General features: G+C 43.6%; 1 protein-coding gene across 1 annotated transcript in view; it reads right to left on the bottom strand.

The window, feature by feature from the left end:
• DNAH8 (dynein axonemal heavy chain 8) overlaps positions 1-14,427 on the bottom strand; it is a 1,926,251-nt gene that overhangs the window by 1,891,073 nt on the left and 20,751 nt on the right. The window contains 1 exon segment of the mRNA XM_029592920.1: positions 12,316-12,689. Within this exon segment, the coding sequence (XP_029448780.1) occupies positions 12,316-12,681 (366 nt within the window). The 5' untranslated portion in view covers positions 12,682-12,689.

The following is a 14,427-nucleotide window of genomic DNA, read 5'->3' as shown; positions in this document are numbered from 1 at the left end:
AGGTCGAAAATGACCAAATATAATACCATGGTCTATCTTCGATCCAATATCAACCATAGAAACAGAAAAAATGATAAGAAAAATAAACCCAGCATGCCACGATCTGAACATCATCCCAACACGAGACCTAAAGGAAATAGCCCACTCCATTGCTCCAACGATAGCAGCAATAATTAACAAATCCCTTGAAGAAGGTGAACTACCAGACAAACTAAAAACCACAACAATCAAACCAATACTAAAGAAAAAAAAATCTAGACCCAAACGATCTGAACAACTGCCGCCCAATCTCCAACTTACCCCTACTGGCAAAACTGACAGAGAAAGCAGCCCTGAAACAGCTCAATGATCACCTTGAAATCAACAACATCCTGCATCCCTCACAACACGGCTTTAGGAAAAAACCACTCCACGGAAACCCTGCTACTCAACCTATCAAATAATATAATAAGAGGTCTTGATAATAAAATAAACCACTTATTAATCCTTCTGGACCGCTCGGCTGCATTCGACACTGTAAATGATCTGAGCCTATCGATATTCGACACTGTATTCGACACTGCAGATGATCTGAGCCTATCGCTCAGATCATCAACGCCTCACTATCTCATGGTCTTGTCCCCGAACCCCTCAAACTTGCCATTTTAAAACCATTATTAAAAAAAAACAAACCTTTCTTCAGACAACCCAGCTAACTTTCACCCGATTGCTAATCTCCCGATCATCGCTAAAATTCTGGAAAGAATAGTCAACAAACAACTCTCTGAATTCCTTGACAATAACAACATCCTCTCCCCGGCGCAACTTGGTTTCCGTAAATCCCGCAGCACCGAAACACTTCTTTTATCACTCTGACAACATCCTCATGAATCTAGAAAAAAAACAGACCTGCTTGCTCATCCTCCTCGACTTATCGGCCGCCTTTGACAGTCAACCATGAGTGTTTCATCGAAAGATTATCTGAGATCGGCATCAAAAACACAGCCCTTAACTGGTTCAAATCTTTCCTCCAGAATAGATACTACAAAGTCAAGATCAACAGCAAAGAGTCCCCACCATTCAGCTCCACCCTAGGAGTCCCTCAAGGATCATCGTTATCCCCAACTTTATTCAACATCTACCTTCTCCCGCTTTGTCATCTCCTTGCTGAGCTAAAGCTAACCCATTACTTATATGCAGATGACATCCAAATCCTCATACCGATTACAGATTAACTGCACAAAACCGTACTCTTTTGGAATTCCTGCCTACTCTCCATTAATAACCTCCTTTCAAACCTCAACTTGATACTCAACACCGACAAGACAGAGTTCCTTCTGATTACACAGGACGGCAATCTTCCACTAAACAGCTCACACCTTTCAGCGCTCCCAACTTTTCCCCCCCGGGTTAGAAACCTCAGGGTCGTCGTGTATAATCAACTGAGTTACACAGGCTTCATCAACAACATGGTTAAAGAGTGCTACTACAAACTCCAAGTTTTAAAAAGGCTAAGACCCCTCCTCCATTTCTATGATTTCAGGTCAGTGTTACAATCTATCATTTTCTCAAAAATAGATTATTGTAATTCACTCCTACAAGGCCTTCCAGACAACTCCATAAAGCCTCTCCAGTTGTTACAAAATGCATCTGCAAGGATTCTCACAAAGTCCAACAAAAGGGACCATATAACTCCGATTCTAAAGAAGCTTCACTGGCTCCCAGTCAAATTTAGAATCCGCTACAAACTATTATCCATCATCCACAAAGCCATTCACAACAACACACCACTGGACCTCAGAATTCCTCTTCAACTTCACACCTCCTCCCGTCCGCTAAGATTAGCACAGAGAGACACTCTTAAGGCACCTCCTATCAAAACATCTTTAAGAAAAAGATCTTCCTCCACCGCGGGCCCCAAGCAGTGGAATTCTCTCCCTCCTGAGCTCAGGCTGGAACATTGCACAATCACGTTCAAAAAAAGACTCAAGACTTTGCTATTCAGCCAAGCTTTCCCATAAAGTCAAGTTGCTCCACAGCTTCCACAAACTGTCCCTATACAGGGCCCTTTCTCATGTTTAATCAGCCTTATTAACTTCTCTTTCTCCTCCTCCATTAGTCTACTTTCCCCTTTTGGATTGAATCCCCTCAAGTCCACCTCTTTCTACCTGTACACATTGTTTCTTTCCTAGTGATGTTTATTCCAAGTTGTTCGCCTCCTTGTTCTTTGTAAGACATATTATTGTCATTATTTATTGCCTGTTGGAATGTAAACCGGAGTGATAAGTGGTAATAACAGCCTCCCAGTTTATTTGTTCCAAGTTATATACTCCTTGTTCTATGTAACAGCATTCTTACATCCAAGTTAATGTTAATATGTAAACCGAATTGATTTGTAACTCTGCTACATGAATTTCGGTATATAAAAATGCTAAATAAATAAATAAATAACTCTGTTACCTGAACCTCGGTATAAAAAAGTTATAAATAAATAAATAGATCACAAAAACCTAATATCAAGGCTAGAAAACATTGGTCTCCCAGGCAAAGCACTAGACTGTTTCACATCTTTCCTCAAAAACAGTTATTTCAAAGTCAGTATCAACAACAACTCATCCGACTCAATCCCTCTTGAAACAGGAGTGCCACAAGGTTCCGCACTATCGGCTATACTCTTTAATATATACCTACTCCCACTCTGCCAACTCATCTCTGGTCTAGGCATTACATTCTATATGTACGCTGACGACATACAACCTCCACCATCGAAGATGCAATGAGATTAGCAGCCTCTCACCTTGAATCAATCAGAAACATGTTAAACCACCTAAAGTTGTGCCTCAACATGAACAAAACAGAATGCATTCTAATAGAAAGAAACGACGCAAGTTCAAAAACCAACTACTCCATACAAATAGACAACAAACATATACAATTAAAAGACAGTGTAAAAGACTTAGGTATATGGGTTGACAGTGAACTCAACTACAAAAAACACATCTCAACAAAAACCAAAGAAGGCTTCCACAAGCTTCAAATACTTAAACACCTAAAACCGATACTTCACCACCAAGATTTCAGAACAGTACTACAATCACTCATTCTCACTGGCCTCGACTATTGCAACTCTCTTTTGATAGGACTCCCAAAGACGACCTTAAAACCGCTACAATTGCTACAGAACGCTGCAGCTAGAGTCATAACCGGCAAAAAAAGATCAGACCACATCACCCCAGTCCTCAACAGTCTACATTGGCTACCAATTGAGAAACGAATTGAATTTAAAATCTTGACAATCCTACACAATGCAATATACAAGACAGATAACACTGCCCTCAACAACATCATACAGATACACAGATCACAGCGCATGACAAGAACCGCAAGTAAAATACAACTAGTAATCCCACCACTTCCAATAGCCAAACTATCAAACACAAGAAACAGAGCTATTTCTATTGCTGGACCAAAATTATGGAACTCACTCCCAGATTACCTGAGCTCACAAAACATCATCAAAACATTCAAAAAAGAGCTCAAAACATGGATCTACACTCAAACTTTCAAAGATGGCATTGGCTAACCAAATACCACATAAACATTGCATAACCGCCCTCGGTTATGAGAGAACAATACCAAGACAAGGTTATGAAATCAGTTAGCCCACAGAACACAGACAAGATTTTTCTCATAAGCTTTATAAAACTAGTTCTCATACACCCATCTCACTGATCAACATATGACTTAAACACTGTTTCCTAGGATTTTATCAGTTAAAACCTTAATTGTTAATTTGATGTTAGTTAAGTTAAGCTGTTAAATGCCACCCAAGTTGTTCTCTGTTATACCATTTTTTTTCACTTGTTACCATAATGTACTAAGTTGTTGTATCTGTAAACCGGAGTGAAGGCTTATAGCTAAATTTCGGTATAAAAAAAGCGAATAAATAAATAAATAAATTCCTTCTTCTGAAACCTCAGATTTGGGAATTGGGAGGGTTATTTTTGTTGAAATTTCTCTGAAAATGCCTGATTAAATTTCAGGGCAATTCCTATATTTTTCTTCAACCCTCTCAATTAATGTCCTTTATAACCAGTAAGAAGGATAAAGTGGTGCCCTCTACTTGTGTAAATTGAATATGCACTTCTAGAAGTGTAACTTGTCTATCAAAAAATTGTTCTGCTACCCCTTTATCTTAATTTACTTCTTTTTTTTTTTTTAAACATTTCCTGAGATTGTGTACATATTGGACCTATGTTTGAGGGCTTGATTTATATGCTCTGTAGCTGATTTTTCCTTTTTCCTAAAAAATTTAGTGTAATATTTAATCTTACAGGAGAAATATTTGTTCTAATTCTTACTTCTTTCTTTTTGTTGTTTAAGGCTGCAAAGTATGTATTTTTCAATTCAAGTGATTCTTGAAATTATTGTAAAATTGAATAAATAGAAAACAAATAAATAAATACATATTATTCCATAAAAACAACAAAAACCTACAATTTTGTAATAAAAAATACAAATCACAAAGCACAGACACATAAGAATCAAATATACCTAAGTAATGCTTTACATTGATTTTCATCTGTGGCTAACAGTACTGTTGGAAGATTAACTCCAATGTTCGGGTGATACCTGGGTGACCCACCAAATGGAAGTCATGAGCCCAGTAAAGAACCTTTTGACGTAGACTGTAGGTAATTATAGGCTTGCCTTCAGGGACTAAATTCAACAGCAATCACAATATTTGCAGGGCTGATGATATGCCGTGGAGATTCCAGAGAGCCCTCTGTATCAAAGGAGCGTGACAGGGCATTGGATTGTTGGTTCTTCTCAGTTGGACGGTACTGAAACTCAAAGTCAAACCAATTAAAGAACAACGACCAGCAGATTTGCTGGAGATTCAGCCTCTATGCTTGTGCTACGTGTTCAATTTATTTATTTATTTATGTGGAGCTTTTTATATACCGAGGTTTAGCAATAAGCCTTCACCCCAGTTTACAGTAAAACAAAACTTGTTACATAGAACAGGTCATCGAAAACTTTTAACTGAACATAGAATAGCAGAAGGTGATTACTTTTAGCTAGGGACTCACAGGTCAACTAGGGTTTATAAATAAGCCTAGACTGATGGCAGGTTTCTAAGATACAGGATTGGTAGACAGGGAGAGGAGGGCGGAAGGGAAGGCCGGAGGGGGGGGGGGAGGGGAAAAGCGGGTGATGGGAGGGTTAACTCGGGGCGACATTGTAGAAAATCTATGCATGGGGGGAACTGGAGGGGGAGATCGGGGAGGAGGGAAGGGGGGGGGAGTGAAGCATAGGTAATAGTAGAGCGATCATCTGTTATGGAATTTGTTGACGGAGGTATTTTGTGATCCATATGAATGGTCACTGGATGCTTAGCTCCATCCAGATGTTTCCATTCCTCTAAGGCTAGCTTGACTGCTAGCAGCTCATGATCATCAATGGTATAGTTCTTCTGTGACAGAATTTTTTTCAAGAAATAGGAACAGGTTACAAGAGTACCATAATGGTTATCTTGCAGGTGGACAGCTCCTACCCCCAAGGTAGATGTATCTCCCTCCAGAATAAATGGCTTGAATGGATCTGGGTGGTGTTCAAGTTTCCCAAAAAGGAGTTCATCCTTGAAGGCTTGGATAGCATCCTTGGTCCAGTTTTTAGTTTCTGCACCCTTCTTAGTTAAGGGTGTGAGTGGAGCTGCCAAAGAGGCAGCAGCACCGAGCGGCCTCTGTCAAGCCCTCTACCTCCAGGCCTGGAGGCCATCAAGGACAGGAAAATCGTCCAGAGACATCCAGAAGCAGGGACTCTACTCGGGACCGAGTAAGGAGTCAAAGGGAGTTATCAGCATTGACGAGGCGGCCGTCAATGGAGTACCACGGCGCAGACCGTATCTACCCCCTCGATCAACACGAAGCAGACAACGCCGTTGGTACCATCGCATCCACTGGTGCATGCGTCGACGGTGCCAGAAGGACTGAAATTGCACCATGCGTCGACGCCGACACATCGATCGACGCCAACTACATCGACGCATCTTACCGCATCAACACAAAAAGAGGTCTACTGAGTCGGGATCAAAAAAGACCACGACGCAATCATCGCAGTTACCGATGCACACCACCGCTTCTTCAACACCACAGACACAAGCACCTTCTGTGGCCACTAAGACGAAGAAGGCTAGGGATCGATATTCTCTTGCCCCTCAACCTTGGAAGATACATCACACTTCCCATGAAGAGGGATTTCTGCCCTTGGAGTTCAGTGTGCCTTCCTCACCAGACTCCAGCGAAGAACTAGTTCCGGTGCCGACTCCTCGCTCTCCCTCCTCATCTCTCAAGGTCTACTCTGACATGTCATCGATTTCAAAAACCCACACTAGCAGGACCGGTTTACAAGAACCGCCTTCAAAGAAACGGAAGCCGTTGGATTCCCCTCACACACGAGATACTAATACGCTCCCTCCGGACTCTGATATACTATTAGCTGCATTGCCGTCTCTGCAACGATAGGTCCAGGCCTCACAGACGCCTTCACCACTGACTCCGGTTAACATTCCAGTCCTCATTACAGTACCGACACCTCAGGACTTTCCTTTCCATCCTACATTACCTACGGGTCACACTACAACTCCCGACTCGTCTACGGGATATCCCTTGGAGCCAGAAGAGCAACCTGCTGAACCGTACTTTCTGCCCGAGGACCTTACTTATCCTAAATTCTTGGAAAAAATGGGAAAGGTACTCAATCTCGATATACAAAAGGTATCAGACCCTAGAGCTGACACCCTAGGACTCCTCAAAATCTTTGACCTTCCGGCAGAACCAACAGCGTTGCCAGCACATAAGGTTCTAGTTTCGGTTCTCGAACGTTCGTGGGAGTCACCCTTGCTACCGGCAGTCTCTAGGAAAACAGACTTTAAGTTCAAGATGCAAAAGTCATCCTACTACATGCCTACTCAATTGCCCCATGCCTCCGTGGTGGTGGAATCCGCCATGGCGCGGGCCCAAAAATAAAAAATTCACTCGTCCACTCCCCCCGGGTTGAGCCTTGAAATCTTTGTATGACTTTGCTAAGAGAACCTTTCAGGCCTCAATGTTAGCTGCCCAGATAGGCCATCATCAATTCTATATCATTCAGTATATATATGGCTATTAATCAAATTTACTTAGGGAATAGCCACTGCTATTAATTGCTTCAGTGGCATGGGCTCTTCTTAGTGTTTGGGTAATTGCCAGGTTCTTGTGGCCTGGTTTAGCCTCTGTTGGAAACAGGATGCTGGGCTTGATGGACCCTTGGTCTGACCCAGCATGGCAATTTCTTATATGAATGTGTACAGCGCCTTAAACAGTGTTCAGAATCGCAGTCGCCGACGCCTGCAGATCCGATCTTGATGCAAGACGTCAAAGAAGCCATACGGCATTTACTGCGACCCGTGTACGAGGGCTTTGAGGCCTCCTCCTGGGTTTCGGCGGCGGCGGCTATTGCGGCGCGCAGAGTCGCATGGCTTCGCGCTAGCACCATCAGAACAGATGTACATGAAAATCTAGCCAATTTGCCCTGCAAAGGAGATAATCTCTTCAGTTCACAATTTCAGGAGACAATTGCGCAACTCAAAGAGCAGTCGGTAGCGGTACAATCTCTCACCACTTCACAACCCTACCCTGCGTCCAGGGGCTACAGAAGACAATCCTTCCAGCGACACCCATACCGTTCTTATACCTCATACCGAGCGCCACCGTATCAACCTCCTCCACGGCAACAAACATAAGCATCCCAAAACCACAGAGGCCATCAGCGACCTCAGCATCCAGCAACATAACAACCCGCTACCGCAGCGAAATCTAACCCCTCTTTTAGACTTCGTTCTGCCACCATCACATCAGGTACTGGCAGGAGGCATAACAACTCACCTTCAGCAGTGGGAGAAAATAACATCGGATCAGTGGTTCTAGACATTGTCCATGGGATCTCAAATCCCTTTCCTGAGCCCACCACCCCCTTCCTCACCTCACATCCAGAGGGCCCAGATCCAACCTCGTGCAGTTGCAAAAGGAAGTGTCTGCCTTACTTCATCAACAGGCGATTCAATGCCTCCTTCCATCCAACCACGGCACGGGGTTCTACTCCCCATACTTCCTCATTCCAAAGACGTCCGAAGATCTACGTCCTATTTTGGATCTCCGAGACCTCAACAAATTCATTGCCAAGGAAAATTCAAGATGATATCTCTCAAATCCATACTACCCCTGATTCTACCCACAGCTTGGATGTGTTCAATAGATCTCAAGGATGCATACACTCATATTTATTTATTTATTTTTATTTATTTATTTATTTATTTATTTTTAGGTTTTTATATACCGGAAGTTCCTGTATACAATACATATCACTCCGGTTCACAATTAACAGAGAAAACTATCGCCGGGAAGGCGGTTTACATGGAACATACATGGAACATGGAACATGGAACATATCGAATAAACTGTACATATTCCAATACATCCTTCCTCCTGGCAATACCTATCCTTTCAAGTTCATGGCCAGTACTTTCAATACAAAAGTACTTCCCTTCGGTCTCTCGACTGCACCCAGGGTATTCACCAAGTGCATGGCAGTGGTGGTGGCGTTCCTTCATCAGTGGGGAATTATAATTTTTCCTTACCTGGATGATTGGCTCCTAATAGCATCCATCCCACAGACGCTACTACAAAACCTTCACGATACATCACCTAAATCAGTTGGGCCTCAACATCAGCTACCAAAAGTCCAATCTGCAACCTGTCCAAAGGATTCAGTTCATAGGAGCCATCTTAGACACAACACAGCACAGTTTTCCTACCACACGACAGGAGAATCACGATGGGTCAGCTTTTCCGGTGCCTCCACCGCACACCGATGCCTTCGGCTCTTCAAATTCTATCAGTGCTGGGACACATGACAGCAGCCATTCATGCAGTGGCCACTACCAGACTTCACATGCGCCACATCCAATGGGATCTCAAACAACAATGGCGACACCATTCCCAACCCCTGACGACGACGGTATCCCTAACACCTGCCATGTCCAGGGAACTAGACTGGTGGCTACGCGCACGGATGCTCAGCAAGGGCGCTCCATTCTTGCTGTTACCTCACAATGCAGTACTCACCACGGATGCCTCCCACAAAGGCTGGGGGGCACATCTCAACCACCTGCAGCCACAAGGCCTGTGGACATGACAGGAAAAGTCGTATCAAATCACCCTCCTAGATCTTCAAGCGATATGCTACGCGTTACGGACCTTTGTCTCCCAACTACGGGGTCATCGGGTAATGGTCTACACGGACAACCAGGTAGCCATGTTTTACATCAACAAAGAAGGCGGCTCGGGCTCACCTCCTCCGGCTTTCGACAGCGGAGTCCTTTCGATTACCGAATTGAGAAGACCTCCTGTCACAAGAGGAAGGTTCCCTCCTACACTCACTCCACACCTCCTTACATCTGACTGCGTGGAGGTTGAGCGGCTCCTTCTCGCTGAACACAGTTTTTCCATTTCTGTACAAAACGTATTTTTGGCCTCCAGAAAGCCATCCACGAGACGCAACTATCAGCTCAAATGGAGACGCTATGCAGCATGATGCATGTCGAACAGAGAGGACCCACTCACCTGCACCCCGGACATACTCCTCACATATCTACATACATTATACGTAGCAGGTCTTGCCACTGCTTCCGTCCAGGTCCACCTTAGTGCCATAGCTGCCTTCCACCAGCTCCATGAAGGACAACCGATCTCCCATCATCCGATGGTTTTGCGATTCCTCCGGGGGCTCACTCACCTTGGCCCTCCAGTCACAAAACCCCCCGTACCATGGAACCTCAACCTGGTCCTCGAACAGTTAATGCTACCCCCATTTGAACCAATATACCCCATACCTACAGTTCTACCACGATAAAGTACTCCTTCGAACCATTCCCACCCTTCTGCCAAAGGTGGTATCCCAATTTCATCTGAATCAATCCATAGAACTACCTACGTTCTGTCCAAAACCCCATCAGAACTAACGAGAAAAACTTCTGCACACACTAGACTGCAAGAGAACGTTGGCTTACTATAAGCAATGAACACACTCGCCTAACAGAGTTTCACAACTATTTGTATCTTTCAGTCCAAATGCTCTGGGACTTCCAGTAGCGAAGCAGACTATCTCTAGCTGGACTACTCAATGTATACTCTTCTGCTATGAAAAACGGCAGTCCAAGTTACTTTTACTTCCCACCGCTCATCAAACCAAGGCAATGGCAGCTTCATTGGCTCATTTAAACACGTTCCACCACTGGACATTTGTAAGGCCGCCACATGGGCATCTCTTCACACATTCACTTCCCATTACTGCTTAGACCAGCAGACGGGAGATGATGCCAAGTTGCAAAAGCCACCGGCGGGGTCGACTGGCACATAACTACCAGCACGTCGCACCCACTACATGAACTGACACAATTCAGTGCAGCGTGCTAGGGAGCTTTGCACTCCCATGACAGCATGGCTAATTCAGCCCTGCTATCGACAGGAAAAAGCAAGTTTGCTTACCGTAAACTTTGTTTCCATAGATAGCAGGGTGAATTAGCCATGCTGACCCACCCACCTCCCTGCACAGTCGACAGTCGTTATTGTACGACCACGCCTGCTTTATCACAGACTGAGGAAAGTTGATCCGAGCACGGAAAACCACACGCAGCCTCAGAGCAAAGCTCTGACATCGCTTTGGAAGCTCCGCATCTCGGGCCTGATTGGCAATTCCCATGACAGCATGGTTAATTCATCCTGCTATGTACAGAAACACTGTTTACGGTAAGCAAACTTGCTTTTCTAGCAGTATGTCTTCCCTTCATTACCCACATACAACCATGCTAACCAATTGGCCTCTCCAGCCGGGGATGGTAGTGTAGTCTTTAAGGGTTAAAACCTTAAAACTATGAAACATGGAGACTCCATGCTCTAATCCCACAATTATGCTACATAGTTTGCCTTACAGCAAGCCATTTATCTAATTACACACAGTTCCTATACTTCATAGTATAAGAAGAGCTTTTACTATTCGTAACATATAAAAGCTACAGTCATTGCAAAGACAAAAAATAAAAATAGCTTAAATAGCTTCAGTCCCTACTCAACATTTGGAAATCATTAAAAAAAAAAAAAAAAAAAAAAAAAAGATAACAGGAATAATAGTGCCCACAAACAGTTTAGTATCTCAAACCGGTGATGTGTGAAACAATGTAACAAGGCAATAGCTAAAGCCAGAAAGAATGCCAGGCTGCATAGAAAGGAATAACTGGTAAGAAAAAGGAGGTGATAATGCCCTTGTACAGCTCCTTGGTGAGGCCTCACCTGGATGACCAAAATGGTGTGGGGTCAGTATTGCAAGACTGAAAGATCTAAATATGTATACCCTGAAAGAGAGGAGGTGCAAGGGAGAAATGATACAGAACTTCAGACACCTGAAAGGTTTTAATTATGTATGAACTTTTGTACTTTTTCTTTTCTTTATCTTTTACTCAAAGGCAATCCCCCCATAGGGAAATGTATGTCTACCATCTGCTGAAGACGGAGAATACTGGCAGGCTGATGTTGGAGCGGGACTTTATAGCTGTGACGTCAGCTTTGCTCCGTCTCCATCTGCTATCAGAAGTGTGTAACCCACTGGTGGGGAATGACCTGCCAGAATGTAGAGGACGTGATATCACACATTAGGAGGCAGAGCTACCACAGCTGTGCATGCACTCCAAAGTCCAGATTGGCTCCCCCCTGCAAAGAATTGCCCCATCCAGAGCTGATGGGTCTAGAGTGTTTTACAGTCATAGTGAGTATTTTAGGAAAAAATGTTCAGACAAATTGCTTGGCAGTTCTTTTCTTACTTTGTATTTGTTACCCTCCCATTCCTATAACACAGCCACCACAGCAACAGCTCTAGGAAGGGGCCTCAAAACACAACTTCATTAAAACCCAGCAGGTAATCACTTATGAATCCCACCTGTATGGGCTGCTTTTGTGCAATGGCTGAGATTTCCTCCACAGGAAGTGCATCATTCCCAAAACTTCTAGCCCAATCAGGAAAGGCCAGTTCCAGAAACTGAATTTAGGTCTTCTGCATGACAGTGCTACTATTTAGCCACCAGCCCAACCCTGCCAGAAATTGTTCTGAATTAGAAATTTAGGTATGGCAGGTTCATTGCAAATCACAAATGATATAAGACTTTCCTACCTCAAGGAAGTTCGAAACAATAAGTTTATACAAAACAAACCAAAAATGTAGTTTTATAATTAAAAAAACAACCTGTTTTTCTTTCAGTGCTTCCTGCATGCCTGAAACGCCACTGACTCTACGCTGAAATTTGGAAAGCCTACGTTCAGCACTAGAAGCACTACTATCAGACAGTGTCTTCACAGAGGAGACAGATGGCAAAAGAATTTTAGCTGACCCAGCAGGACTCATGGAGAGACGAGGCTGGGTACTGATAATCCCACTGGGTACTGACAGAGGAGAAGGAATGTCCTCAGATGTCAATGGTCGATCAGAGTCAGTAGGAGCCTCAGTCACTTGAGACTGAGGAGTTGTAACTATCTCCTCGGTATTTTGTACTGATGGGGTCTCCTCCTCAGGAGTTGGCAAAGGTATGCTCTCTTCATCTGGATTGTCCATTTTGACACCTAAAATATAAACACACAGCAACAACAAAAGTTTTGTAAGATTAAGAGAAAAACACCAGGAATTCTAAGACATACATAAAATGAGGGAAAGAGTGGTTAAGATTGCCTGCACAGCATAAGGAGAAATTACTACTTTCCTGATCATTTCCTTTTCTTTAATAAGGACAAGTGGATCCAAAACCAGCGGGTTATGCGCCTCTACCGGCAGATGGAGACAGCGCAAAACTGACATCAAGGTATATATAGCCCTGCACTGGCATCAGCCTGCCATCATTCTCTGCAAAAACCAACTATGGACAAACTAACAAAACTTGATTAACAGATAACCATTCCAGCACTGAGCCAACAGGAAAACACAGAGCTCAGAAAAAGAGTATAGCAACATTAGTTTAGAACAAGGATCATCTTCATCATCCGTGACATCTGCGTCCCTATCGGGGAGATCCGCAGCAGATCTAGGCGTACTCTGACACTTACCCGCAGCACCAGGCATGCAGGAATCCACAGCCTGCGATCCTGATCTGTCAAGATTGGCCAGGGCCAAGGACTGCAGTCCTTGAAAAAAGTCTACCCAAGAAAAGGCAGAGGGATCCATGCCAAAATCAGGGGACATCTGACCTGCGCCCACTAAACTACCTTTCCCCACTGACTAACCAGTGAGAGGAGCCCCAAAATTAGGCAACACCTCTGGCAACTCTTTTTCCATTCCTGCATCAGGCTAGGAAAAACCGGGTTTATTAAAATCAGATGAAGGCAATTCTCCCTGAACCTTCAAACAGCACTGACACAAGTTAGAAGGAAAGCCAGGCTGGGATGCCTGAACATGACAAGGAGCACAAAAAGGTAAGGGCTTAAGCTTCTTTACTATAGGCACCATCAGTCTGTCAATACGCCCTAAGTTTATAGTTTATTTAGGTTTTCTATACCGTTACATCAGACGTAGGACCATCACAACGGTGTACAATTAAATGAAAATACAATAGTATCATGAATACAATTAATAACAAATTAATACCATAAAATGTTGGTAACATTAAATTATTCTAAAACAATAAGGCATTATTACATCTCCCGCGGACTTTACTGTATCGGCCCATGAGTCTTGCTGATTTGATCGTGGGAACAGACAAGAGACCCTTTTTACTAGATTGAAGGTCTCTTTGTGGGACATGTAAGTGTATGGAATAATTAAGCCATTCTGTATTATTTCCGTGTATTATCTTATGCAGAATGCATGCTACCTTGTATTGTACACGGAATGTTATGGGCAACCAATGTAAGGAAATCAATATGGGGGTAATATGCTCACACTTTTTTGTTCCGGTCAAAACGCGTGCTGCCGTATTCTGTAGGACTTGCAGAGGCCTAATAGTGCTGTTAGGGAGGCCAAGCAGTAATGCGTTGCAGTAGTCTATATTTGATAGCATCAAGGATTGTAATACAGTTCTGAATTCCACTGGTGCCAAAAGAGGTTTAAGCTTTCTGAGGGTGAGAAGTTTAAAATAACCTTCTCTTATTTTTAATGCAACATGCTTTTTCATTCCTAACAGGCATCTGGTAAGAGAGTCTGCCCAGCTGTAAACGTGCTGCAAAACCTAAGCACCCAAAACAGGTGCTCAATACTGTGCCTCGATAAGCGCACAAAACTAAGCTCCCACAAGACACTTCAGATAGTGCGTGTAAATAAGTGTGTGCACGCACAACTGAGCACCCAGGTAGGGTCCCCTATATGCCCAAC

This window comes from Rhinatrema bivittatum, chromosome 3 (genome assembly GCF_901001135.1).
Source record: "Rhinatrema bivittatum chromosome 3, aRhiBiv1.1, whole genome shotgun sequence".
NCBI classification, from domain to species: domain Eukaryota; kingdom Metazoa; phylum Chordata; class Amphibia; order Gymnophiona; family Rhinatrematidae; genus Rhinatrema; species Rhinatrema bivittatum.
This window is presented reverse-complemented; position numbering and strand designations above follow the sequence as displayed.